Source organism: Fusarium solani (assembly GCF_023522795.1).
Source record: "Fusarium solani strain SB1 chromosome Unknown bctg00000000, whole genome shotgun sequence".
NCBI lineage: Eukaryota > Fungi > Ascomycota > Sordariomycetes > Hypocreales > Nectriaceae > Fusarium > Fusarium solani.
Genome location: NW_027072157.1, coordinates 2,751,802 through 2,776,346, shown reverse-complemented (window position 1 = coordinate 2,776,346; position 24,545 = coordinate 2,751,802). Strand labels below are relative to the sequence as shown.

The window sequence follows — 24,545 nt, the reverse complement described above, 5'->3', positions numbered from 1 at the left end:
GGCGCTAGCGCGAAGAGCCCCACTCTGACCAATCAAGGTCGCGCCGCAAACTCTTATCTTAAACGCGCCTGGGCACTTTCATCATCGCACCTGCAGCTTCGACTTTCATCCGTTCTCTCTTGATCGCGTGAGAAGCCAAGAGGTCCTCACCACACAACAGCCAAGATGGCGGCACCGAAGATGTATGTATAATCATTCTGCTTGATAGCGACCCAGACTGACATTTTCCTATTTAGTATCGTCTTGGGCAGCCTCATTGGCCAGCTAGAAACCGCCTTCAAGAAGCTCGCAACGCTACATTCCAAGAACAACTTCTCCATGGCCATCCTCACTGGCGATGTGTTCGGCCCCGACGACGACGACGCAGTTTCTGCGCTATTGAATGGAACCCTGGAAGTTCCTCTACCAACCTACTTCACCATTGGCAGCAACCCTCTGCCCCCGCGTGTCGTCGCCAAGGTCGAGGCCGAGGAGGACATCTGCCCAAACCTCCACTACTTGGGCAAGCGCAGCATCACCAAGACATTTGACGGCGTGCGCATCGTCGCATTGGGTGGCCAGCTCGATACGAACATTGTTGCGGGCCAGTCAAAGGAGCAACACCTGCCCCTCCACACCGTCGATGATGCGAACAGCCTGCGCGGCGCCAACAGCGCTGATATTCTCTTGACCTCGATGTGGCCGGCGGGCGTATGGACCGGCTCTCAAGTTGCTCTCGATCCCACGAACCAAGCCTCCATAGCCGTTTCGGAGTCCATCGCTCAACTATGTGCCACTCTCAAGCCTCGATACCATCTTACCGCCTCGCCAAGCAACTTCTTCTACGAACGTGAGGCCTTTGTGCATCCCACCAAAGAGGAGTCCGAAAACCCTGCCGTCACGCGATTTATTTCGATGGCGCCGTACGGAAATGAAGTCAAGGCAAAGGCGATGTATGCGTTCAGTCTTAACAAGGCTGACGTTGCTATTCCCACGGGCGCCACGTCGTCGCCCTTCAACGTCCCCAAGAAGCGGCCGGCGAAAGACGACTCGTACAGCCGATATGGCCGCGACGACCGTGAGAGGGGCTATCGTGGTCGACAGAAGCATCGCCATCGTTCTCCTCCACCTGGTCCCGACAGATGTTACTTCTGTCTCTCCAACCCTAACCTCGCGGTTCACATGTGCTGCAGCATTGGCAATGATGCCTACGTCTCAACTGCCAAGGGCCCTCTCCCTACCTCTTCCACCTTTGCTGAGCAAGGCCTCTCTTTTCCGGGACACTTCATCATCGTCCCGCTTCCACACAACCCTACGATCCCGAGTATTGGCCCCGTCTCGGATCCAGAGGGTGACGCCGTAAAGGCGTACAACGAGATGACGCGCTTCCGCGAGGCCATCCAGGCCATGATTGCCACCAAGAGCTCCCACAAGCTCGGCGTCGTCACATGGGAGATTAGCCGTGAGCGCAACGTCCATCTCATCTGGCAACTTCTTCCGCTGCCGGCCGACCTCATCTACAAGGACGTCGCCGAAGCTGCGTTCCGCGTTGAGGCCGAGAACCAGTCTTATCCAGCCTTCACCACCCGCGACCTCACCCTCGCGCAGCAGGCCGAGTCAGGGGGTGACTTCTTCCGCGTGTGGCTCTGGGCAGACGACGGCGAGGACCGCATTAAGGGTAAAACCCTCGTCATGCCGCTGCCCTCAGACATGCGCTTCGATCTGCAGTTTGGCCGCCGGGTCGTGGCCAAACTCCTGGGGCTTGAGGACCGCATCATCTGGAAAGACTGTGAGCAGACGGTCGAGGAGGAGACACAGGATGTAGAGGCTTTCAGGGAGGCGTTCAAGGAATGGGATTTTGCTGCTTGATACCCCTGAATGGAGATGTGCGTATATATATCGGTAGCAACAGATGCATGGGCGGCGTTCAAAAGGGCGGGTTTGGGATTTTCCACGGGCTATTTCCTGGGTTGAAATATGATTCGGAGCATCGAGATGGTATCTAGCAGGAGATAGAGAAGCCGTCGTCTAATGCAGGATAGAGTCAGTCGGCCTTGATAGAACCAAGATGCAAGCAAAGACAACTCAACCATGTGCACTTAGCCCTATGCAACTCAACACGAGGCGACTGACTTGGCCGTGCCACTTGATTCTGCGCAACTCGAACCCTTTGTGTTGCAAAGTTCGTCACACAATAGCCTTAATTCGCTTACCACCACCACCAATCACAGTAGGGAACCAGCAAGTTTAACTTTAACTGTTTTCCCTCAATTGTAGGTATCTACTAGCCAGGGGGAACCCCCCTTGGGCAACGTAATGTACAACCAGCAAAAACCACATCTTTCGCCAGCCATGGAACGTTTTTCCACACCTCCTGTCCAGCTAGTCCTACAGAAAAGTACAGCAGTAACAATCTTTCTTGGTACCGCAAAACCAGAGGGGCCCGGGATCAGAGAACAAAAAAAGATACAAGGTCCAGGCCTGAGGGTTTGTTTGTAATTGTTTCCATCTTCCCTATTTTCTCTCCTAGGAAGGGATATCTGAATATGTATGTTGAACAAAAAAAAAGTTGGTTAAAAAACCGATCCCGTCTTGTCAGGTTGGGGGGGTATAGGTGCGACAATATGCGCAGACGGGGTGGAGGTGGGTATCCGGAAGAGGAGGATACTGGTATCAAAAGACTGTCGAATAGAGAGTACCGAATGGCAGATGCGACTCTTGTTGTGTCAGGCCAAGGTGGCCTTCTGTAGGTTTCCTTTTCTTGGTATTCCCAAGGGGGTGGCTTCCAAGGGGGAGCCGCGTGTGGGGGAGAGACCGAGACATCTGGTGTCGAAATGTCTATTGCGAGCAGCGCCACAGTCGCAAGGGAGATGATGCTCCCGCGACATGTCTCAGGAACCAAATGCAGATCGAAAAACCGCCAAGAACAAATGCATGTCGAGTAGCAAAAAAGAAGAAGAATAACGCGCACGCCCAAATGCTGAAGGGGAGGGGGTGGCTCCCATGTGTGTGAATGAGGTTCCATCAATGGACCAGATACGTCAACGTGTAAATGTCGAAAAAAACCATAAACCGGTCTGTGATGCATAAAACGTGGAAAAAAGGAAATCAATCGATGAGTGAGAACTCGCGCCGTGATCTATAAGCGAAAAAGTCGTTGCGGTCGTGGTGGTGCTATGAGCATGAGACGGATTAGGAGTGTGAGAATTAGTTGCAAGGCGATGGTTGTCGAGGAAGACCAGGGCAAGTATTATTGGAATCATATCGCCATGGTCCAGTGGCACGATGGATTCATCAGATGGAGGAGTTTTTGTGAGGAATCCGCTTAGCAACGTTGTCGGAATGAAGGGAGATAGATGCGGATGACCATAGACCTGAAAGAGCAGACTCGGTGAGACCAGCACCGATGGAGTCGGACTCTACCACGAGCACAGAAGACAAAGTCGGAAAGATCGACGTGTCTAGTATGAGGCCATACGACGGGTATGTGATCTCTCCCCGAGGATGGGTGAGTTGCCAATCATGGCAATGGGAGGGTGTAGATGTCGTGATGAAGGTCGGCTAGGAGCAGTCGGTGACTCGTCCACGCAAGGTCCACGCTGGCCAAAGGCAAAGGTCGCGGCACGGCTGAGGCCCTTGCGAGACTTTAGCCGACCCATCTCGCGCTCGCAGGTGCGCTGGTGGTTCTCATCCGACATCTCAACGTATTCTTGGGGGTAGCACCGGCCTCGGTGCTCAGCAAAGAATCCGGAATATCCACCATCCAGGATGTAGACTTCAGGATATGTAAGCTTGGGATACGACTCTGCATTCACGGTGCGATCCTCGGATCGGACATGGCGAGCCATGAGGGGAGCACGGTGGGCCGAGTATTCGCAGTGGAAGATGAGGAGGACACGTCCGCTCATGGGAGTATCGAAGAGCTGGCGCGTAAGGAGGTCCTTGTCATTGTAGTTGACAGCGCCATCGATGTGGCCACCATCGTACTCGTACTCAAATCGGCAATCAATCACCATCTTCTGGTCAAATTGCTCACAGTACTTTCCGTCCAAGACGTCCACAAGGGTTTCCCTTGTAATACGGGGGATGGTGTCGGTTGGATCCTCGGTCAGGAAATGGGGGAGGGCGGGCTCCTGTGCCTCCTCGACATCCATAACCGATTGCAGTGCAGACGAGGTGCTCTCCTCGCCCTCAGACTTGTTCTTCATGATGTCAGCGGGATGCTCGAACATGCTTAGTGACCGGCGGAACTGCTTTCGGTTTCTGAGAAAGGGGTTGGATTGCCGGCGAGAGTGGCAGTTCATGGGCGAACCATTGCGAGCAGCGTTGAAGTTGAGGAACTGGGGTCGCACACGGGAGAGAGGGAGACCGGGGCAGGGGCTGTTGGCAGAAGCAGGTCGTCGCTCTTGGGGCGGTGATGTTGACTCGAAGCATTCACTGAGGGAGAGGTTGGAGCTGGTGTGGTTGAGACGGGAGCCCGCACCGAAGCGGAAAGGGGCAGTTCGCTGTCACCTTGTGACCGACTAGGCACTGCCGTTGTGCTAAGACCCTTCATTCGTGTGAGAGAAGGTCTCCGCGGCACAGCTATCCTGCGGCTAAGGAAGGACGTCAGTATGGATACCCTCAGGAATGTGCCAATATGGGACTGACTCAGCCACAATATGCTTCGGCGGTTCCAGAGAAGTCTGCCGCGAGATGGGAGCGGGTGAGTCGAGCATCATTTCGTCGTCAGCGGCTGGAGTTGACCCAGGCGTCGGAGAAGTGATCTCAAACTGTGTGAAGAAGGGTGCCTTGTGAGGTAGAGGCGAAACCTCCATGAGCTCGGTCAGGGGCGCGGGCGACGAGGAGGGCAACGGAGGAGTCGTGACTGCTTCCAGGAAGATAACCAATTAGTAACCTGGGACCCTGAACTTGAAGGTATAGACCCATTGGGCTTCTCACCTCGACCTTCCATGCCACCCATCATGCCGGCAGTGAACAGAGCCCGTCTTGGAGTGGGGAATTGCGGACTGGTTGTGATGTTAACCAAAGACACTTGGCCCCGAGTACCAGGGACGGACGCAACGAACCTCGAGTCATTGTCAAGACGAAAGTTCTGGGACAAGTCAGCAGCCAGACTCGCAGCAGGCGAGGAGCCCCGTACGTCCTTGACGTTGAAGTAGTCGGCAGTCTTGTGCAATTGCTCGCGCAGGCTCATTGTAGCAGAGGTGACCGAGGCGGTCGAGTAGTGAGGGTGTCCACGGAACACATCGCGGCTGCCCCATCCGGGGACGGGCATCGGGCGGTGCAGAGCCGCAAGGGGAGAGGAAGCCTCCATGGTCGAGAAGGTAGGCGGGTAGCAGGGGACGATTCGAGGGAACTCGAGTTGAGTCGAGCTCTGCCGAAGCACGCCAGCTATCGGTAGGTATTCGGTATCAAAGACACGGTGATGGAAGATGCAAGAGGGTGTTTCTGCAGTAAGTCAATGCTGCAGCAACTCCTCTACCAAGATACTATCGAATGAGTGTCTGAGCAAATCCCTTGCAAGTGTCGTCCGTCTTGAGGTCGACTCGTTGGTCAGGGAGTGGTCTGGTAGGAGAGATTGGCTCGTAGCGGGGTCGGTGTCGACGTCGTCGTTTGTCGTTATAATCGTTCGAAGGACATTTGAGGACGTGACGAGCGAGTGTCGACGCAATCGTGGATTTCGTGAGAGACAGTCGTTACGAAGCAAGTCAACGCAGGAGAGCCGGGAGATAAGCCCCAGTCTCTTGAGTTGGACGAGATTGTGAGGAGAGTTGGACTTCTAGAGCGTGGGCAACTAGACTAGACCAAGTGCCAAAGTGACCGGGGGTCGCTAGGTGCGTTGCTGGGCGGATGGTGGAGGACCAAACGCGCACACGGCAGAGGCAGAAATACGCACAGGACCAGGCAGAGACAGATGCGATGCAATGCAGTGCTTCTGAGCCAGGTACCCAAGACCTTTTGTTCCACCCAAGAACAAGACGAAAAAAGATGACGGAGAAATAGCCCTCTAACTCTTGTCCTGCCTTCCTTCTTGTTCTGTCTTTCGTCTCGTCTTGGACCACGGTAGAATTGTTCGGCCGGGTTCTTAATTAGTGACGAGGCGTTGCCCGAAGTACAGTGATGCAGAGGAACGAGTGGTTGGAGTTGGATGGATGATGACCAGAGGTCGACGACGACGGGATGGGTGGGAAGGGGGAGCAAGGCAAAGATCTGGATGCGGGAGCAGAAGCCTTTTCAATGGCCGTCTCAAGAAGACCCAGTCACCCAAGCCCAGGCAGGCCTGGGATGGAGTTTTTTCAGGCGATCCCAGGTTGTTAGGGGTGATTTGGGAGCTTGCTGGGGCCCTGGGGGTCGCTGGGGAGCGCCGACTTACAGTGGAGTGCAGAGGGTGGTTCAGTGGACGCTCCAGGGGGTGTGAGAACCTCAAGCCTCCGACCGGAGGGGGTGTGGAGGGCGTGCACCATCAGGTGCCGTGCCATGGCTCCTCGACAGCATTTTACCCACAAGGCACAAGGCACGGCCAGGGCCTCGCTGCGCTGCAGGACGCCGTGAAGCAATCACAGCGCACGCCGGTCCTCCTCAGCCAGCCCGCCGCCCACCCGCGAGGGCCGCTGTCGCCGCTGAATGGACGTCGCCCCGGAGGCCAGCGCGCGGTTGCTCAGCGGAGGTGGGGACGTCACCTTGGGGGGAACCTTGCTCGGGCGCTTAGCGGCCACGCACTAAGCTTCCAGCGGACAAGGTCCCCAGCTGCTAGCTAACTTAGCAACTGGCAAGAAACCAGGCCGAGGAGCTAAGCTATGCCAACTGCGATGAGAGGTCTGTTCCTTGGATTGGATCCAATGCTGTGCAGCCGAGTGTGGGTGTTTTGCATTAACTGCCCGGGCTGGGCTCGGTATTCCATTCCCTCGTGCTGTCTTGTGCTTGCTTTACCTTAAGCTTAGGTAGGCGTTGTCTGGGCTTGCAAGTGCAAGAGCTATCCAGAGCTGTCCCATTCCCAAGGAGCTTCTAGAGCTTCAGCCCACTTTTCGCCCACGGATGCACAGGCACAAACGTCAGGTTCGCATAAAGAATACCACCCACACTGGCTGGCGAAATACATGGGCCAGTCTCATATTTGGCTCTGCTTGTCATTGAGAAGAGAAGCAGGATTCAAGCTGGTTTCGAGAAACCAAGTTGCAAGCGTGCAAGGCCACTGTTTGGGCTACTCTTCAGATCTTGCATCATCATCATCTTGGCTCAACTCAGCGACCGCTTCTGGCAAGACTTGCATCAATTATGGCCGCCGACCGACCGTGTATTTCTCCCTCTGCACTGGCTGGCATTGGCATGCCCACCCCAGACAGCCTTGCTCACACACGCACTCACTCATCCACATCTCACACACTGGTCCCGATGCGTCTCTCTGCCATGCACCGACCACCTGGGTTACATCATCGCGTCCAGGGCAAGAGGCGGTGAGGGCGTCAACATATACAACCCATGCATGGCCTGAGATGCGTCCTCTCCCGTCCCGCGATAATCAACGGTCGATTCCAGTCCCTGGTTGGCGTCGGCCGAGTAACATATGCAAGAAGCAAGAGATAGATGAAGACCGGCAGAAGACAACAAAGGGAGCACGCTCGAGTCAAGCGTGCGTGCGTGCATGCGCATCGTCGGCCCACGTAGTTATCGAGGGACAAAGAAAACGGGCCTGCAGGAAAATAGAAGAGCCACAGGACTCGATCTCAAGCCATCAACACACGTCACAAAGACACAGAGCTTCAACTGGGCTTTGTCTGGCCTCGAGACTCAGCACTACTCCGGTCAGATCTGATCTGGGATATGGATGCTGTGGCTTGGTGCTGCTTCCGCGTTTAGTTTCATTCAATCCACCGTTCCTCCGGGATTGGATCAAGGACTCGACAACAATGCCCCTCTCGTCACGTCAGTCGTATCTTTTGTCACCCAGCCGGACATTCGAGATGGGGGGCGTTTCCATGTGTAACGATCCAGCAACTCGGGGCCAGCTACCGCTACTTAGTGAACGCCTTTGTCTATCAATCTCGACGCTCGTTCGACCATGCAGGCTGCCACAGGCCCGGAACGGCGACATGCCTCCGCGACCTGGTTGAGACAGCGACGGTTGAGTCGCAGACGTCTAAGTCCGGCGTCGGGCTCTCTCGTCACTGTCGTCGGGGCAAAACGAGACAGGTAGAGTGATTGTGAGTCGACTCTACGGCTTCATCTCGTCCAAACAGAAGAGCCGCCCTGCTTCCCCCGAATCTCCCTCCCTTGAATGCAATTGTGGTCCGTCGCTAGCTCGTCTTCTTTGTCCTCGGCGGGGGTCGCCTTTGTCTCTTTCGCCTGGTCCCTTGCCTAGAGGCTCCAGAAGTCTCCAGTTCAAATGTCAAAATGTCTCCCTCTGGTGGACGGACGGGCCTCTATCCTGCGCTAGGAATAGCACAGCACAACTCGGTGTCAGTGCCAGTGCAAGCATTCCCATGCCCACCCGCCCATCTAGCACTGCCAATCGTGCTATCCGGGGGTCTTTGTGCCTTGAGCGCCCCAGGAATGACGTTAACCACCCGGCCGTTCGCCTGGGATCTTGGCTACCTATGACCGACGACCAAGGAAAAACCGGTTCTTGGAAACACTGCCTCGGATGGAACAGTTCATGCTCCTTTGACGGCCCCTTCCCCCGGCCTTTTACCATCTTGTGCCTGAATCCTCCCTGGCTCTCCTCATGTGCGCTGTGTTTCAATTGCTGGGCCCTTGCTCCAGCTAGGCACGCTCCCTTCCGTCGTCCCCAGGAACATCCAGGGCCTGGTCGCCTCGGCGTCTCTCGGATGCCCCCGTCATGTACGGACCAGCCAGGGCCCTGCTGAAGTCTGAAGCCGCCGGCGCCCGTGTAACCTTTCACGAGGCCATTCTCCCCAGGTCTCGGCCTCGTCGCTAAACGAGCATATCCCCGTCAGAAACCTTCTCAATGTCCCAAGCCTCTCCCAATGCAGACGCTGTGGCGAGCGAGGAGAAACCATCAAAACGGCTTCTCGCACGCTGAGTCGCTGAGCCAGCGCTGGAGCCGTCGTAGCAGAAAATCCAGGGTCCCTCCTCTACTTTGTCTCAGACAAATCACACCAGGGCTCAGAAACAGAACAACGGGTTCCACACCCAGCAACAGCGAATGACAGTGGTAGATTGGCGATTTGGACAAAGGTCGACAGAGAGTGCCTCCGAATAGGCGCGGTGGTGCTCAATCCGGCGAAAGCTTGGCGATCGAGGCCAGAGCCTACGGAGCTTTTTTCGACTCATAGAGAGACAACGAGCCACTGTGCCTCAGATATTCAGAGATGGATGCCACTTGACTCGACAATTGACACTGACACGGCTGACGCTGACGCGACGGCTGCCAGAATCGCAGGTCGGCGGTTGTGCAAGGTTATCTACCATCCATGATATCAGCTGCAGTTGCTCGGTTGGCAGCAAGATCCAACCCATGTCTAGCTCGATGCTAGTGTCCAGAGAGAGCAGTTGGAAACGGCATCGCAACAGGGAACAGAGAGCAGATAGCAGGTGAAAAGGAGGGGGCGTGTGAGCTATTGTTAGCTGTAGTTCGCTGCGCGTACGCGAGCAGTTCATGCTCGCAAGACGCAAACTCAGCCCATTCGCAGCGCAATTGCTTCAGGTTTCTGTGTTCCCCCATGCTCGATCCATCAGGCACAGAACTCCCTTCAACTCTTCCGAGATCCAATTGCCTTGCAGGCTGCGGGATCCCTCCCAAGGCTGAGAATGCGGTTCGCAGATCACCCCAGACACTAGGTCTAATTACTCGACGACCGCCCTCTCGCTTGAGCAATTGCTCCGTATGGACAGATAAGCAGATACGCGCTGGACAGAAACAATCAAATGTGATTCGGGTGCTGCAGAAAAGAGGAACACAAGGGCGGCTTCCAGACTTTCCATAGCTGGCATTTGACTCTCCCCAATGTCCGACCCCACGTGCGCATGACGGGTGCAGGAATGCAGACATGGTGAGACTCTGGTGAACAAAGGCCAAGCTTGAGGATGGACGGATGGCTTGCTCTCCCGGCCACCTCTTTTTGACAACCGCGGATCGACAGTATCATGTCGCCAAATGTCATGCCTTGCAGACCCCCAGGAAAAGTCTCCAATGCTACCTACCAAGCTGGGAATGAATCCCAGGCGTGGCCAGATACGGCACCGAGGGAGAGGCAAGGTAAAGCAGGCTATGTCGCGCCGTGGCGCCGAGATTGGGATGCCGTCAAGCAGTCAATAGCAGGCGTCATTCGCTGCGGGGGGTCCGGTGCCAAGGATGGCATTATCTCTAACTTGATAGAAGCTGGGCAGCCTCTATCATGGGAAGCCTCCAATGACAGAGTGTCGCGCTCTGGTAACGAACTTGGGTTGCTGATCATCTCATCCGCCAACCCCGCCCTCATCCTTGCTCTCTCTACCTTACTCTGAGACGCCTCGAGCTCCAGGGGAAGCTTACGTCTTTTTCTTCTTTGTTCAGCCGGGCGCTTGCAGTGTCGAGTCTGAGCGCATTGATGTCCTCGGCCTTGTCCTGCCGAAGGAGCTCTGAACCTCGAGTTGGAGGTGGACGGGGCGTTCTTTGATGGAGTCGATCGTGGATCTCTTTTTTCGGGACCCTCCGGGTCAGATGAGATCGGCCTTGTCTTGGTGTTTGTTTTTGCCGGTTTCTTTTGGTTCTCCATTTGAAGGGAGTTCTTTTAACGGTGAATAGTCCAAGTTGATCTGGTTGGTGAGTTCTTTGTTGGGAACCGCCCAGTCTTTGTCTCCAATGGATGGACGTCAGCTCTCCCTTGACATGGCTGTCAGTCATCAAAGGGGAATTGACTTTTTTTGTGACATCCGTCCATCCATGATTGATCCATCAACTCCATGAATGGGTCCTCGTGAGAGGAAAGCTCTGGCCGCTCAGCACCACCAACTGCCGGCAATCGCCTGTTCAGCCCCTCCTCTCGAAACAAGAAGCTTCCCCAAGCTATCGTCTCTTCTGTCTGTCTGGTCTGGCACAGCCTCCGCCGCGCGTGCTGATGCTATCGCTGACACTGCAGCAACACCACCACCTCGGGAGCTTCTTGGACCGGGGTCATCCCCTGTTCGCCGAGTCCAAGGTGCATCTAGCCCTAGACAGGTTGAGGGATGGGATGGGGTTCGCATGGGTGTGAGAAGAAAAATAACTGGAGTCCAGCTTGCTCTGGCGCACCGCGTCGGATGGATGAATGTATTTGATAAAGTCAAATGCTCTATTTCATTAATTGAAATATCAGTCTTGAAGTAGTCAATCGCAATGATGACATGTCTCCAAGTCATGTCTCTGACTATGAACTTCAAAGACATCAAGTCCAGCGAGCGCGCGAAAAAGTCGCGACAGGTCGGGTCGATTTGTTTACTTCCTACCCTTTTTGGCCGTGAACCCGAGCCAGATTTAGCTGCATCATTCGTGCCTGGGAGCTGCAGGAAAAAGATGGGCTTGTGACTGCGATTGCGACGAGTCAGCGGCCGCCGTTTTTGATGGTGTGCCCTGGGGCTTGCATATCGATTGTCAGCATCAGCATCACCAAGAAACACGAGACTTGGACAGAATTTCTATGCAGCCCATCGGTTTCAAACAAGGAGCTCGGTCCATTGCTTTTTGTGCTGCTGCCATGGCTAAATTGCCCTGTAGATATTACGGACGGGACCGTCCAAGGCTGACGATCAAGGGCTGGGCTCCATCTTTGTTCCCATGTTCCGCGATGAAGCAGAGGCCAACGCTCAATGCTCAATCGTCAAGTCAATTGTTGCAAGTGGATTGGTCGAATCGTTCTTTTCTCGCTTCTTTCCACCTTCAGCCCTTTCTGCGGCGTCCAGTACAAATCTCGCTTCCTATATTTGTGTGCATTTTTCCTTTCTTCTGTTCTGAAGCTTTGGGCGATAGCGGGGACCTGAACCTTTTTTCTCTCTCCAGGGTCCCCCCCACCTCGAAACCTCCACTCACTCTCATCAGAGTCGGCGTGTTCGTAGCGATATCCAGGATCCATGTTGCACGACCTAGACATGCACTGGAGACACCTTCAGCAGCTTCCGAACACTGTGATCGGCCTAGCATTGCCAGACTCAGCCACGGCGGACTTGGTATTGAACCCAAAAGATCGCCAATCTCGATTTTGGCGTTGGCCCAGCCTCGTCAATCAAGTAATTCCTGCTCAAGAATGCCCTCTTCCAAGGTCGGGGATTTTCCCAAATTGGATGCGCCTTGAACTCTTTTGGGGATCGGCCCTGGTCAACAGACACTACGACGTACACTCCCTGACATGGCATTGTCGGTGGAGCTGCACGCTGTGCAAGGTGCGACGGACGTGAGGGAGAGGCCTGGCAATGAATACATCCAATCCATTCATGGCTGGCCTCGCATATGGATACGGACCCAGGCGGCCGGCCGTCTGGCTGCTTGGGAGTGTGTGCTTTTCGCTTGTGCTGTGTTATGCTGTATCGTCGATCCATCGCCTTTAATCCCGATCCCCCTACATGGCACCGTCTCAGCATTCGACGTCATTCTTGACCATGTGCCGTCTTTCTTCTTATTAACGATCGTCATCGCTGCCGACTCCTGCTACATGTACGTTTTGCATTAGGGAGACGGTCGCAAACGGTCCCCGGGCGATGCAATGCTGCCTCACGCCGGCTCGACACGGCGCACTGCCGCTGGTCTCAGCCGAGCCGCATCACAAGCCCACCGCCCGGCATTGCACTCACTATGTGCATAGCAACGGAAAAGATGGGGAGGGTGGCTCCGTTTTGGCTCTTCTGAAGCGTGCACGGGGACGGTTAGAGTCTGGAGATGATGGGCCTCATAACGCTGCAAGCTTTTGTCCGTTGCTCCCTGCCCTGCCCTGCCTCTGCTGGCCACTCAGCCCGTCGGACGAGCCGAGGCGGCGGCGTTGCTTAGGCTGCGCAGCATGTCCGCTCATCGGTCTGGCGGGGGTGAGAGGCAAGCTAGCTACTGTCTCCATGGGAGATTTCCCCCCAGAGACGAATGATGTTGCAGAGGCCGGGTTCCACGGATGGTGGTGAGCTGCAGCCCAGCCCGCAATTGTCAGAGACCACATGCCACGGTCCAATAGCCTTGCCCAGAATCCCATCAAGCCGGTCAAAGTTCACAGCTCGTCAGCTCGCCTTGGGAATCCATCCATTCAATCAATCCCTCACCTGGGCTGGGCTCCTCCCAATGCGGGATGGACCGCTGCTTTTTTAGCTCCACCGCGTCACCCCTCCAAGAGTCAGAGAAAAAAGCCCTCTCTCCTAGAGGCTCACCATCCCTACCATCCACAGCGTCTCCTGACCCTCGAGTGAGGGGTAAAAAATGCCCGCAGTGTGATGGTGTGATGCATTGTGCAGGATTCCGTTAGAGCAGGAGCCAGGGCAGAGCTGGAACTTTTCCGAATGCTGCTGCTGTGCGGCGTCTGAAGCTATCGGGATGTGGTTCGTGGGGTAAACATTGACACCCGCTAAAAAGTCCAAAGTAAACAAGCGTTGGACGTGTCGCGTTCTTTTTTCCTGGCGTCGGTAACCCTGTCAATTTCGCGTGATCACGTGCCCTTTGTTTCCTCCCTTTTTTTCTTCCTTTCCTTTTTTCGGTCCCGGCCCCCGACCGGCCCCACATCGCCCCGGACCTCCGTCTCCGCCGGCCACCAACAAGCAACTCCAAGACAAGAACCAATCTACGATCCGTCTCTGGTTTTTCTTTGTCGGCAACGACATGTCAGATAGTCGGCCGTGGCTATCTAGTAGCTCGAGATATTTCGGCGCCTCTTCTCCCTTGAATCGCTTGGCGAAAGACGCCGTCGTGAATTGCTTTCTTTTTAATGACTTGTGATAATGTTTTTTTTTTCTTTACCGACTATCTTTGTCTCTGGCCTGTCCCTGTCACCGCTCCAGGCCGGCCATCCCCAGCTTCGGCCTGCAATTGTTGCTTGGGGGATCTGGAATTGCAGATGCACGTGCCATCAACTTTGATTTCACCAACCAACTGAACGGGCCGTGACAGGCTCATGCGTCTGTGTCTATGATGAGCCGCAAAGACTTACTCATTTCCCCAGCGTGCCACGTCCGCCTCTAGAGTGAGGCTGCCGGCTCGAGACATGTCTTGCCACATGCCCGCATGCCAGAGCTTCCGCGTACCTGGCTAAACTGGCCAAGATTTACGTCACTTGGCACGCACTTGACCTTATTCGCAGCTGTTTAAAGTGTGCCGGCGTGAATCTTGTCTTAATCATCATGTCCCGAAACGTCTACTTCAGCCTGCCACAGTTCGGCGAAGAGTTGAGCAGTAGACCGAAGCTTGTCAACTTTATAATTGTGCAATCTCCCCGTATCTTGCCCGAATCTTGATCAACATTCTTGCGCGTGGCATGCATGCGCATGCTCAGTATGCACAATGGTCCCGTGAAGCTGCCTGTCGGTCGCCGACCCACACAGCAACCAAACCAGACCAAACTGACAGCTTCTTAGTTATCCCTCTCGGTTCGACATAACATATCTCAACAACGAACATGGTCCTTGTGTCGTACGACCAGACGAACACGTAGCCAGCCTAGTGCACTGCAGTCAGGCTTGCGGCTGGCCGTTTCTGCGAGCACGGGCATGAAATTTGCCCGGCCGGGAAATGAGAGACCACCTCTCGTCCAAGACCACGCACGCACGCAGCGCTGCGCAGCGCATGTCCAAGCTTCTTCTTGTTCGCCCCCGACCCAAGACTGAGACCGCACGCACAACCCTCAGGTGAGGTATGCGGGCGGACAGAGTCGGGCCTCTCGCCTATTCCATGCCGTGAGCATAGCTCAGCCGCAGCAAGGTCATGACCCTGCGGATATGAAGCCATTCGGATCTTGCTCCCTCGTGGCATTTCCGCTGTGGGTTTGTTGCGCTCCGCCAAGATCAAAGCTCAGATGAAGACGTTGTGAGCGGAGTCCCTAATTCGGGGTAGCTCAGGGTAGCTCCGAATAGCTCACTCAGGGTCCAGCAACTAGCTCCGTCTCAGGTGTCTGTCTAGATGCGAAATGTTTTTCTCGGACGATGCGGGCGTTGTAATTGCAGAGCTTTGATTCGGGTCATGGCAGCTGCAGCTGCAGATGCAGCCTGTGGTGGTGTTTGCCATGGTGTTGCGTAACTATGCATGTGCGTGGATGCATCTCTATGGATACAACACAGTCAGTAAGTTGTGAGCCTCATCTTTGTGCACGCACAACACAACTTGTTGATGCCCCGCTGGTCTCTTGAGCGTTGAACCTCGTTACTCAACAATGGCATGGCATGGCATGGGCAACAGCTCCGATGTTTGCGCCGACTGGCCCTGCAAAGCATCTAAACAAACATCACCAACCGGAAGCACAGCGTATCGTGGCCCTGCGGGTTTCACGTCGTCCGGGTAGCATCAGGCATCTCCAGCGTAAAGATCCGGCTCCCCCGCCCCGCCAAAGATGGAGAAAGCGCGGCATTGAAGCCATCGAAACATGGCCTTGCGATGTTGTATGTGTGTGTTTTTGCTTGAAACAGTGTTTCCTGATGCTGACGACCGCTAAACACGCGACTGAGAAGCCAAGCAAAGCAAAGGGTCGAATCTATCCCAAACAGCAACACTGTTCACGTAGCAACTTGACAAGTGACCCGATGAAACGCAACCTTGTTCCCCGCTCGCCGATGTAACATATAACCCCAGTGCCTGGGTCAATATTCATGCGTCGAGCTTATGTAGCAGCAGCGAAACTCTGCTGTTCCTATTGGCATTCCAGAGCCCGCAGTCAGGGGCGCTCGGGATGGGGAAGCAAAGAGATTTTTTTTTTCCACATGGTCTGGATTGGGCAGTGGGGAAGCGAATGCGACTTCACCGGTGCAAAGAAGGTTTTTGGAAAAGAGCCGCTCTCACCGCGGAAGAGGCCCGGGAGTGAATTATAGACTTGGGTTCCCATGCTGGCGGGACGAAGCTATCCAGCCTTGCTCTGACTATATGCAACTGCCAGGTAGCGGTTTACCAGCCACACGAGGCGAGATTAGAATATCGATATCAATATAGGCAATTAAACACACATAGAGACCCTTGGAATGAGGAATAGGAGAGACGGAAAAATTATCATTGCTATCAATTATCATTCTTATCGACCAAAGTGCGTGACCCAAGTCCCATACCTAGTGACATAGGGTAAGGAGTAAACGCGGAGCGAGACTTCAAAACAAAGGGCGCGTCTAGCCACTGGCTAACTGGGACCGGAGTTTTGGTATAGTTCTGGGTTAGCCTGTGGGCTCTTTGTTCTCGTTGCTGAGTTGACTGAGGCTCCATGGAATGCAGTTGACACCCACCATCCTGTGGGTAGAATAGACGAGTGCTGGCGGTGTGAAGTAAACGGACGAACTAAAGCATGGAAGTGGGAATACAATCTTCACCGTAAAACTGTGAAAAAAACCGCAAGAAAAAAACTCTGCGTGCGGTCAACAATTGCTGGTTAGAACGGTGGGACGAAGAGTTTGCTGGAGTAACAGCCGGCAAAGAGTTGTGAGTCAACGAACACTGGTAAGGATCACTTTACCGAGACTGCGGTAACTCACGGTAACCTATTCCCGAGCCAGCCGAGAACGGTGTATAAATAAGTGCTGCTTCATGGTTCTTTGGATACAATTGCCAACTCCAGTTCACATGTTCCTTCACGTGGGTGAGTTCAGTCTGATCGTTAAGTAGATGCATGTGTGTAACTGGGCAATCGAAGAGGAGACAAGACTCTTTGGTGAATTCTGGACGTGGAGTGAGGCAAGTAATAGCACATATAGCAATATAACCAGCCCGTACCAAGTTCCTCGGTCGTATCAAGTAAATCTCGTCAAGTTCATGAAGTTGAAGATTTCTAGAAGCCCCCCACATACGGTTCGTGGCCGGGACGTGGGGTTGCGGGGTGACTTTTTAGCGGTGAGAACTGGCAGAACCCGAGGTCCCTGTAATTTTTTGAAAAAGTATCGCCAGTAGCGTCGCGATAAGATCAGCGCAGCCTCTACAAGCTATTCAGTACCTCAAAGTCCAAACCCCATAAACAATTGAAAATGGGTCAAGGTGGCAAGAGAAAGCGCGCGGCCAAGGATGCTGCTCAGAACCCCAAGAAGCGCAACAAGAACGACTCCAATACTCCTGCGAAAGCCGCCCAGCAGCCGAAGCCGACCTTTGATAAATCCCCCTTCGTCGAGACGCCATTGGGCGACGAGCGCAAACGAGAAGCTGGACTCTACGAGCTCCTGGGGAGTGAGGATGGGAACGACCGGATCCAGGCCGCTGATTGCATCGTCTCTGGCCTCCTGGACGGAGAGGGAGTCACAGAGGCTGTCCTGCAACGGCACCTGGACCGTCGCCTGTTCCGTGGACTCGCGAGTGGCAGAAATGCTTCGCGCCTTGGTTTCAGCCTGGTGCTCACAGAGATCCTTGGGCAGCTATATGGCGAAAAGGCGCTCGCCGAGTCCAAGTACCAGGGGCTTTCCTTCGACAAGGTCCTCCAGATCTTGACCGAAAAGACCCAAGCCATTGGAAACATCCCCGGGCAGGAGGAGAGAGACCACTTCTTTGGCCAGCTGTTTGGGATCGAGTCCTTTGTCCGAGCCAACATCCTCTTCCGCGACATCTCGAGGTGGAACACGGTGCTTGATCTGCTGCTGAAGCTCGCCAGCAAGAAGGTGTGGCTTCGCTCGCAGTGTGGATGGGTAATTGTCCAGTCCATTGAGCAGATGAAGCAAAAGGACGCCGAGGCGACGCTGGAGAAGGTGTCTGAGGCGAACCTGGGCAAGACCCCCGAAGGTGTCGCCATCTGGCTTGTCGCTACGAGCAAGTTCCCCGATCTCAAGGTCAAGCCATGGAAGAGCAGCCCTCTTTCCAAGAAGTCCCTCAGTGACGTTGCTGCTGTCCTGAGAGAGAGTTTCCAAGATCAGAACAAGGAGCAGAATGAGCGTGGCCAGAAGAACAAGCAGGCCAGCTGGACTGCGCAGCTTCACTTTGTATGGGATATCATCCTGGCACACTACGTCAAGGCGGGAGAATCCGAGGTCCACGAATTCGAATTGTTCTGGACTCGTGTAGTTGATGGTAAGAAAACCTTCAATCCTCTGGAAGCGCATACTAACCCCTATAGACTCCCTCTTCTCCAAGGGCGCCACCGAGGGCCAAAAGTTCAAGGGCTTCATGGTGTTCCAAAAGATGCTCGAGGGACTCGTCGACCTCCCCTCCCACATCCAGGTCCTCTTCAGCAAGAACCTCACCTTGTGCATGATGAACCAAGCTGCCAAGGAAGACCGATACCTCCACCGAGCAGCGACAAAGGCCCTCCGCGCGATCGAGGCAGTAAACGCGGCTCATCCCTCCACTTTGATACCCCTGTTGAAGAGCCTCCTGGGCCAGAATGGCGCCTACAACTTTGACCAGCGAACCCGCTCGAAGACGATCGACAAGATTCTGCAGAATGTGACGGAAGAGACTGGGCTCGAGGCGATCCAGATCATCAAGAAGCCTCACGACGGCTTGGCTAAACAGGAGGCTGATGAAGCTACATCCACACTTCGGATCTCTGCCGACTATCTGTCCAAGATCCTGACCGCTTCGGCATCGTCTTCGTCTGGCGAAATCCAGCAAGGCGTGTTCTCTGCTGCCCTGCAAGAGCTGTCACAGCTGGCATACTCCCAGCCTAAGAACATCCCCGCAGAGGTCCTGACAGAGGGCATTCGCGAGCTTTGCCGTACACGCCTCGAGTCCTCCTTCGCCAAGGTCAGTCGAAGGACAGAGGACTATGGCACTCTCTGCAAGGCCGTGGCTTCCATCGATCCTGACTCCGTTGCCATGTCCGAGGAGATCAAGTCTGCCGTTCAGGATGCACTTGCGAGAATGCAGAAGCTGCTGAAGCGCAAGACGAAAGACAACGACGAGAAGAACCTCGCTCAGGGTCTGGCAATGCTACATGCCGTGTCTATTTTCCAGCTGTACAACGAAGACCCTGATGCGATGGAAGTCCTTAAGGACCTCGACCAGTACTCTGACCGACTCAAGAAGGGCAAGTCCGCTGAAAGCGAGGAGGGAAACTCGGAGCTTCTAGTGGAAATTCTGCTCTCAATGGTCGCACGACCCTCATCCCTTATGCGCCAGGTCTCTCAGCAAGTCTTTGACGCATTTACACCCAATATCTCAGCTGCGGGCCTGGAGCTCCTGACTGACCCCCTGGCATCAGGCGAGAGCACAAAGGGTCAGAAGGAGCTGTTCAACACCGAGGATGACGAGATGGAGGTTGACGGCGAGGAGGAGGGGTCAGATGACGATGATGAGAACGACTCGGATATTGAGATTGACTCTGATGTCGAGTTTGTTGATCTCAAGCAAAACGGAGACGGAGAAGACGACGACGAGGATGAAGATGAAGATGAGGATGAGGAGGAAGACGATGACGACAACAAGGACGCACCCCAGGACCTGGACGAGTTCCTCGAAAAGATCCTCAAGAGCCACCGGCTGGACAAGGACGCCGACGCCGAATCATCAGACTCTGACGGCGACATGTCCGACTCGGAGATGTTTGCAATCGACGAGCAGCTCGCGGCGGCCATCAAGCCGCGCATCGAGAACCGCGGCTCCGACTCCAAGAAGCAGAAGCGCGACGCTAAGCAGTCCGTCGTCAACTTCAAGCACCGCATCCTTGACCTCCTCGACATCTATGTCCGCAACGAGTCCCTCAGCCCCCTCGCCCCGGCCCTGCTGCTGCCCCTGTTGGGCCTCATGCGCACCACCAGCACAAAGGCCCTCGCCACCCGAGCGTGCGAGATCATTCTCAACTACCAAAAGGCCCTCAAGAAGGCTCGTGGCAACCGCCAGGAAGCTGATGAAGCTGCTGAGGAGGATGACCTGCTGAACCTGCTCCGCCAGGTGCATGAGGCTGCCGGCCAGGACAACGCTCACGCCTACGCCAAGGCTGCTAGTGCGGCGAGTCTCGTTGTTGCATCAACTCTTTTCGCTGCCGACAAGAGCAAGATCGAGGACGTGGCTGCTGTGTATGCTACCTCGCAGTGCAACTGGGTGCTTGGTAAGACGAAGCTTCAGAGCTCATTCTTTGCGGACTGGAACAACTGGTGCCAGAACCTGGCCTCGCAGGCCAACAATGCTTGATACCCCCAGAAGGATATCCGTCGTTTTTTGTAAATAGACCCACGCCTAGATGGGCGTATATAGATAGACCGGAGATAATGCCATGTTTGCAGATGAACCATTAAAATTCTATGATCCTGTCATCATGATAGTACAGGTGCCTTGGTTTTCTTTGACACAGTGCTCTCTCTAGTCCTCCATCTTGTCGTCATCCTTTCCATCCTCGTCATCATCGTCCAGCTCATCCTCGGCCTTTGCTAATCTCTCAGCCTCCTCCCGCAGCTCCTTTGGCACCTCGACGTGCCGTCCCTTGGTGGGACCGTCGGGCCCGCTGATCCAGGTCATCTCCAGCTCAAAGTCCTTGTCCTTGTTGTCCTTCTGCGCCACGTAGATGATGCGCGCAGCCTCCTTCACAGCCTCCTCCAGGGTGATGTTGCCGGCGGGCAGGTCGAGCTTCTCGAGCTCGGCCTTGGCGGCCTGTCGACCCTTACCAGTCGCAGCACCATAGTAGCCCCAGTACAGACCACTGGGCTCGATCATGTAGAGGAAGGGACCACCATGCTTGCCCTCAATCTTGCCGCCAGCTCCACACTTGGGTCCTGAGCCGACCTCGCCGTCAACGGGAGTCTCTTCGGGGGTATCGAAACCACCGACGATGGCGGTAATACCGAATGGTCGAACGGAGCCGTACATGGTGTAGGCCTGAAGATAGCCACCCATGCGGGTAGCCAGGTCGGATGTAGGAATGGGGGTCCTGAAGTTCTGTCGCCAGCTCTGGGCCTCGTCGCGGGCGCGGTCGACGAAGTGACGTCCATCAGGGACCATGCCGGAGTACACCTGAAGAGAGCATTAGTAACGAAAGTCGAGAAGCGAGCGCGGTAGTAGAGAGAGACCTACAACTCCAAGATGGCTATCGACAGTAGCGATACGCTTGTTGGCGCCGGGTTTTAGGAGCTTTGATGCGACCACCTTTTCGACAGCTAGGACGACACCGTCCTTGCATCGAATACCAATGGAAGTGCCGCCATTCTCCACTGCCTTGACTGCATATTCGACCTGGAAGTTGCGGCCATCGGGGGGAGAAGATGGAGTTGAGGAGATCGTAGCCCGTGCCTATCGACGTCTATGAAGGTCAGCACCCGGAAGCTCTCCCTGGGGATGACGACAGAGATGGTTAATGACGTGCGGGATCTGCTCACCATTTTGCCTTTATGCTCTCGTGAATTTCGTAAAGTTTAGCTCGACAAGGCAGGGCGAGATGGTTGGGAATTGGGGAGGAGAGAGCTTGGTTGTCGAGGTGCTTGCGATGGAGTTGGCTTGGAGCTTCACCTTCAGGCAGCCTGGAGCTGCGTGTTGCAGTTGCACGGCACCGCCCGCAAGGCTGGGGAGCTGGTGCCTGAGGCGACGAATATATCAGCCACAGAACACCAGCCACGGATCACTAGCCACGATCTGCCACCTGCAGCCTCGATCAACGAGCCACATGATGAAAGTGGCTGTGGAGGCTAGTGAGATGCGGGAGTGGCTTAGGAACCAACCCACTAGCCCCTCCCGTGTGACATCGGTTTCCCCTGCAGCAGAACTTCGAGAAATGCGATGCAGGACGAATGGATGGTCCCGTTCTAGATCTGATATCCTTGGGGTCTAGAGCGCGTGTATTTGCATGGGGTATTTAATGCCATTTCATAGCCATGGATGGCACTCGTCACAAGCCCTTTGAGGTTTATGCCTTTTCGTAGCTGCCTGGCTGTTTGAGACTCAGGAAGCATCAGAACTGGTCTTAACCGTCCTGACCGACTCTGGAGATGAAACGGCCAAGTCTCGCCCATCCCGAGGCCCATTTCCACTGTCAAGTTGGCTGCATGTCTTTCTGCTGGAGCGACAAGCGTTCATAGCGCCAACCCTTGAAGGGCCACTAAAGGCCACTACAGAAACAGAATGACCAGTTCGCGGCTAGCGGTGAGTCTGAGCTGGCACATTTGTTGAGGCCTGACGTGAGCTAGCAAGGAGGAGGGGGGATGGGTGAGAGAGACATGAGGGAATAGAGTCGATCTGCTCTGATCGAACAAGAGGCAATGTATATCAGAAGTGAGGATGAATTGTTCACGCTTCCAAAAGCAGAACGTGGCCGAGCCGGCTTGTTGATCAAAGCAGATCGCTTGGAATGGGCGTGAAATGCATCATGGATGCTTTGACAGCCCATGCTTGCGCGCTTAGTGCTGGTCGTCGTGTGGCACAGGCTCATTGGGTCACGCAAGCCCGAGGGGCCGGGGGGCTGTAGGAAGTGGTTTCCTGACTCTGAACCCTTGACAGCGTGAACAAGTGAATGCGACGAGTGAGTATTGACTGCCTAGCTTGGGGAGATTAATTGAGCTATTGCGATGAACAAGATCACAGTCGCTTTGTAGATGAGTTGAGAGCAAAGAGAATGGGAGCGTGCATCAACAGCGCTTCATCATGATGGCAATCATGTGCTCGTGTCACTTGCCTCCGCTGCGTCATGACCCGAAAAGGATGGCAACCTGAAATGACAGGGAAGGAAGGGAAGGAAGAAGGGAAGGGGCCCCGCTGTCCCACGTTGCTTGCTTCTGCACAATACCCCTCCATCTTCACCCATCCATCATCACCTTCAACTTCTGCCGCTTCAATCAACATTGATCACTTTTGTTCACTAACTCTTTGCTCTACAACAAGAAAGAGACGCTCGTATCTTGAACATCCCCTTTATTGCACTCCTCACAGCACTGGCCAATCTACCACATCATCCCATCCTTCCTGCTTTGTCTCTCCCCACCTCGACTCGGGCAAGCACCCCGTGCGCTCCCTGCAATCCGACCCAACGGTCCACCGCTCTTAGACAAGCCCCTCCAACGCCCACGTCCCGTCCACGCCCAATAAAGGGTCCCCCGAACAAACCAGAGAGACAAGAGCTCTTTTATTTCTCGTCCCTCTTGTTTCCTCTGGCTTTCCTTCTTGTTCTTTAACACTCCTTGCTGCCCTTTCAGAGGCTTAGCTTAGCTCCCAAATAAAATCCCACCGTTTGTTCCCCCCGTTCCGTCTGCGCCGTTGCAAAAGATACCGAAACACCTCCGTCTATATCACCCCGCCGCATTCATTGCCACCCCAGTCCAGCCAACTCAAGCATCCATCTCAAGTTCACGACTTGACCTCAACATATCACTGACCCTGCCAAATCCCTTGCTTTTCTGGCAGAGAAAAACATTGGAATATCTGCCTTCACAAACTTGCGTGCTCTCACCAAAACCACAACTGCACAGCTCAGCTAGGTAGAGCGACAACCCACCCCCACCTTGCGATCTGGATATAACTTGCTAACATATATCACAGTTCGCATAGCCATATCAGTCATCATGGTTTCTATCCAGTCCAACATGCAGATGCAGGATGACCTCGCTGCCCTCTTTTCCCGAAACCTCACCTTCAACCCAGAGCCTGTTCCCGCCCCGGCGCCCATCCCTCAAGAGCACCACCCAGAACCTGCCAAGCCCATCGTCTACTCCTCTGTTCACTACACCCACTCTGCCCATATCGCGAGGCCCCAAGTAGCCCCTCAGGAGCAGCCTCGACCTTCCTCAGAACCTCCCCAGACCGAGGGCCCCAGTGTCGAGACTATCCTGCAATACCATGGCGTGAACCCAAAGACACTTACACCCTCTCAAATTCAGCTGTTCAAGGTCGCAGACCCTCCGCAGCAGGAGAGACTCATTGAACTTTGGAACATCTGCCCTCCTAACAACGGAGGGGATATTCCCGCTCTGGCATGGAGCAGCACCAGCGTCGAGCATGAGGAGCAACTCGCTCGCCTGCGATATGACAATTTGACTGGGCGGAACCAGCCAGTCATGAGCTTGGACGGCACTCCAGTTCAAGCAGGTGACGGTAGGTGGGTTCAGAACACAGAGGAGGACATGGAACCCTACATGGCCTCAGGCTATGAGGAACTTATGCGACGAGAGCGCGAGCGACAAGCTATGGACAGCCAGCCTAGGAGCACTTATGAGAGCTGTGGTCCGTCTTACACCCACGCTACGGACCCTGTCTACATGGGTCCCGACTTTGCCCGTCAACAGCAGATGATGGAGATGGCGACCCAGTATGGCGCCTATCAAGGTTTCCGAGCGCAGGAGGCGGACTCGATGGATGTTATGTAAATATGCATTGTCCCCTCTCCCAAGCCAAGCATCAGAATAGCACGGCCACGCAGTCTGCGGCCACGACAGATAGAGGCTCTGGGAGAGGCAGATCTACTTGTATGGGGAAAGTTTATGCACGAGAATGAACGAGCAAGACGGAAACATGATTGGAAGGATGGCGGGTCTCAGGAGATACCAGTTGTTATTTGGCACCCTTATTTATCTACACACAAAGGATGGACGAGCTT

At 54.8% G+C, this 24,545-nt stretch overlaps 5 protein-coding genes across 5 annotated transcripts; 3 read left to right on the top strand and 2 right to left on the bottom strand.

The window, feature by feature from the left end:
• Nucleotides 1–165: 165 nt before the first annotated feature.
• Nucleotides 166–1,848, top strand: MRS44_000880 (uncharacterized protein; the record flags this gene model as incomplete). Its single annotated transcript, XM_046283839.2, has 2 exons — nucleotides 166–182; nucleotides 237–1,848. 2 exons carry the CDS (start codon nucleotides 166–168, stop codon nucleotides 1,846–1,848), a joined length of 1,629 nt encoding a protein of 542 aa, XP_046138778.1.
• Nucleotides 1,849–3,273: 1,425 nt separating this feature from the next.
• MRS44_000879 (uncharacterized protein) lies at nucleotides 3,274–5,296 on the bottom strand (the record flags this gene model as incomplete). The annotated part of the gene is made up of 5 exons (XM_065624226.1): nucleotides 3,274–3,398; nucleotides 3,458–4,484; nucleotides 4,587–4,846; nucleotides 4,921–4,988; nucleotides 5,049–5,296. The coding sequence occupies 5 exons, from the start codon at nucleotides 5,294–5,296 to the stop codon at nucleotides 3,274–3,276; spliced, it is 1,728 nt and encodes a 575-aa protein (XP_065479929.1).
• An 11,780-nt stretch (nucleotides 5,297–17,076) lies between these two features.
• On the top strand, nucleotides 17,077–20,164 carry MRS44_000878 (uncharacterized protein; the record flags this gene model as incomplete). The annotated part of the gene is made up of 2 exons (XM_046270464.2): nucleotides 17,077–18,103; nucleotides 18,150–20,164. The coding sequence occupies 2 exons, from the start codon at nucleotides 17,077–17,079 to the stop codon at nucleotides 20,162–20,164; spliced, it is 3,042 nt and encodes a 1,013-aa protein (XP_046138774.2).
• Nucleotides 20,165–20,332: 168 nt separating this feature from the next.
• Nucleotides 20,333–21,345, bottom strand: MRS44_000877 (uncharacterized protein; the record flags this gene model as incomplete). The annotated part of the gene is made up of 3 exons (XM_065624225.1): nucleotides 20,333–20,980; nucleotides 21,041–21,256; nucleotides 21,343–21,345. The coding sequence occupies 3 exons, from the start codon at nucleotides 21,343–21,345 to the stop codon at nucleotides 20,333–20,335; spliced, it is 867 nt and encodes a 288-aa protein (XP_065479928.1).
• A 2,169-nt stretch (nucleotides 21,346–23,514) lies between these two features.
• On the top strand, nucleotides 23,515–24,315 carry MRS44_000876 (uncharacterized protein; the record flags this gene model as incomplete). Its single annotated transcript, XM_046267540.2, has 1 exon — nucleotides 23,515–24,315. The coding sequence occupies one exon, from the start codon at nucleotides 23,515–23,517 to the stop codon at nucleotides 24,313–24,315; it is 801 nt and encodes a 266-aa protein (XP_046138772.1).
• Nucleotides 24,316–24,545: the final 230 nt, after the last annotated feature.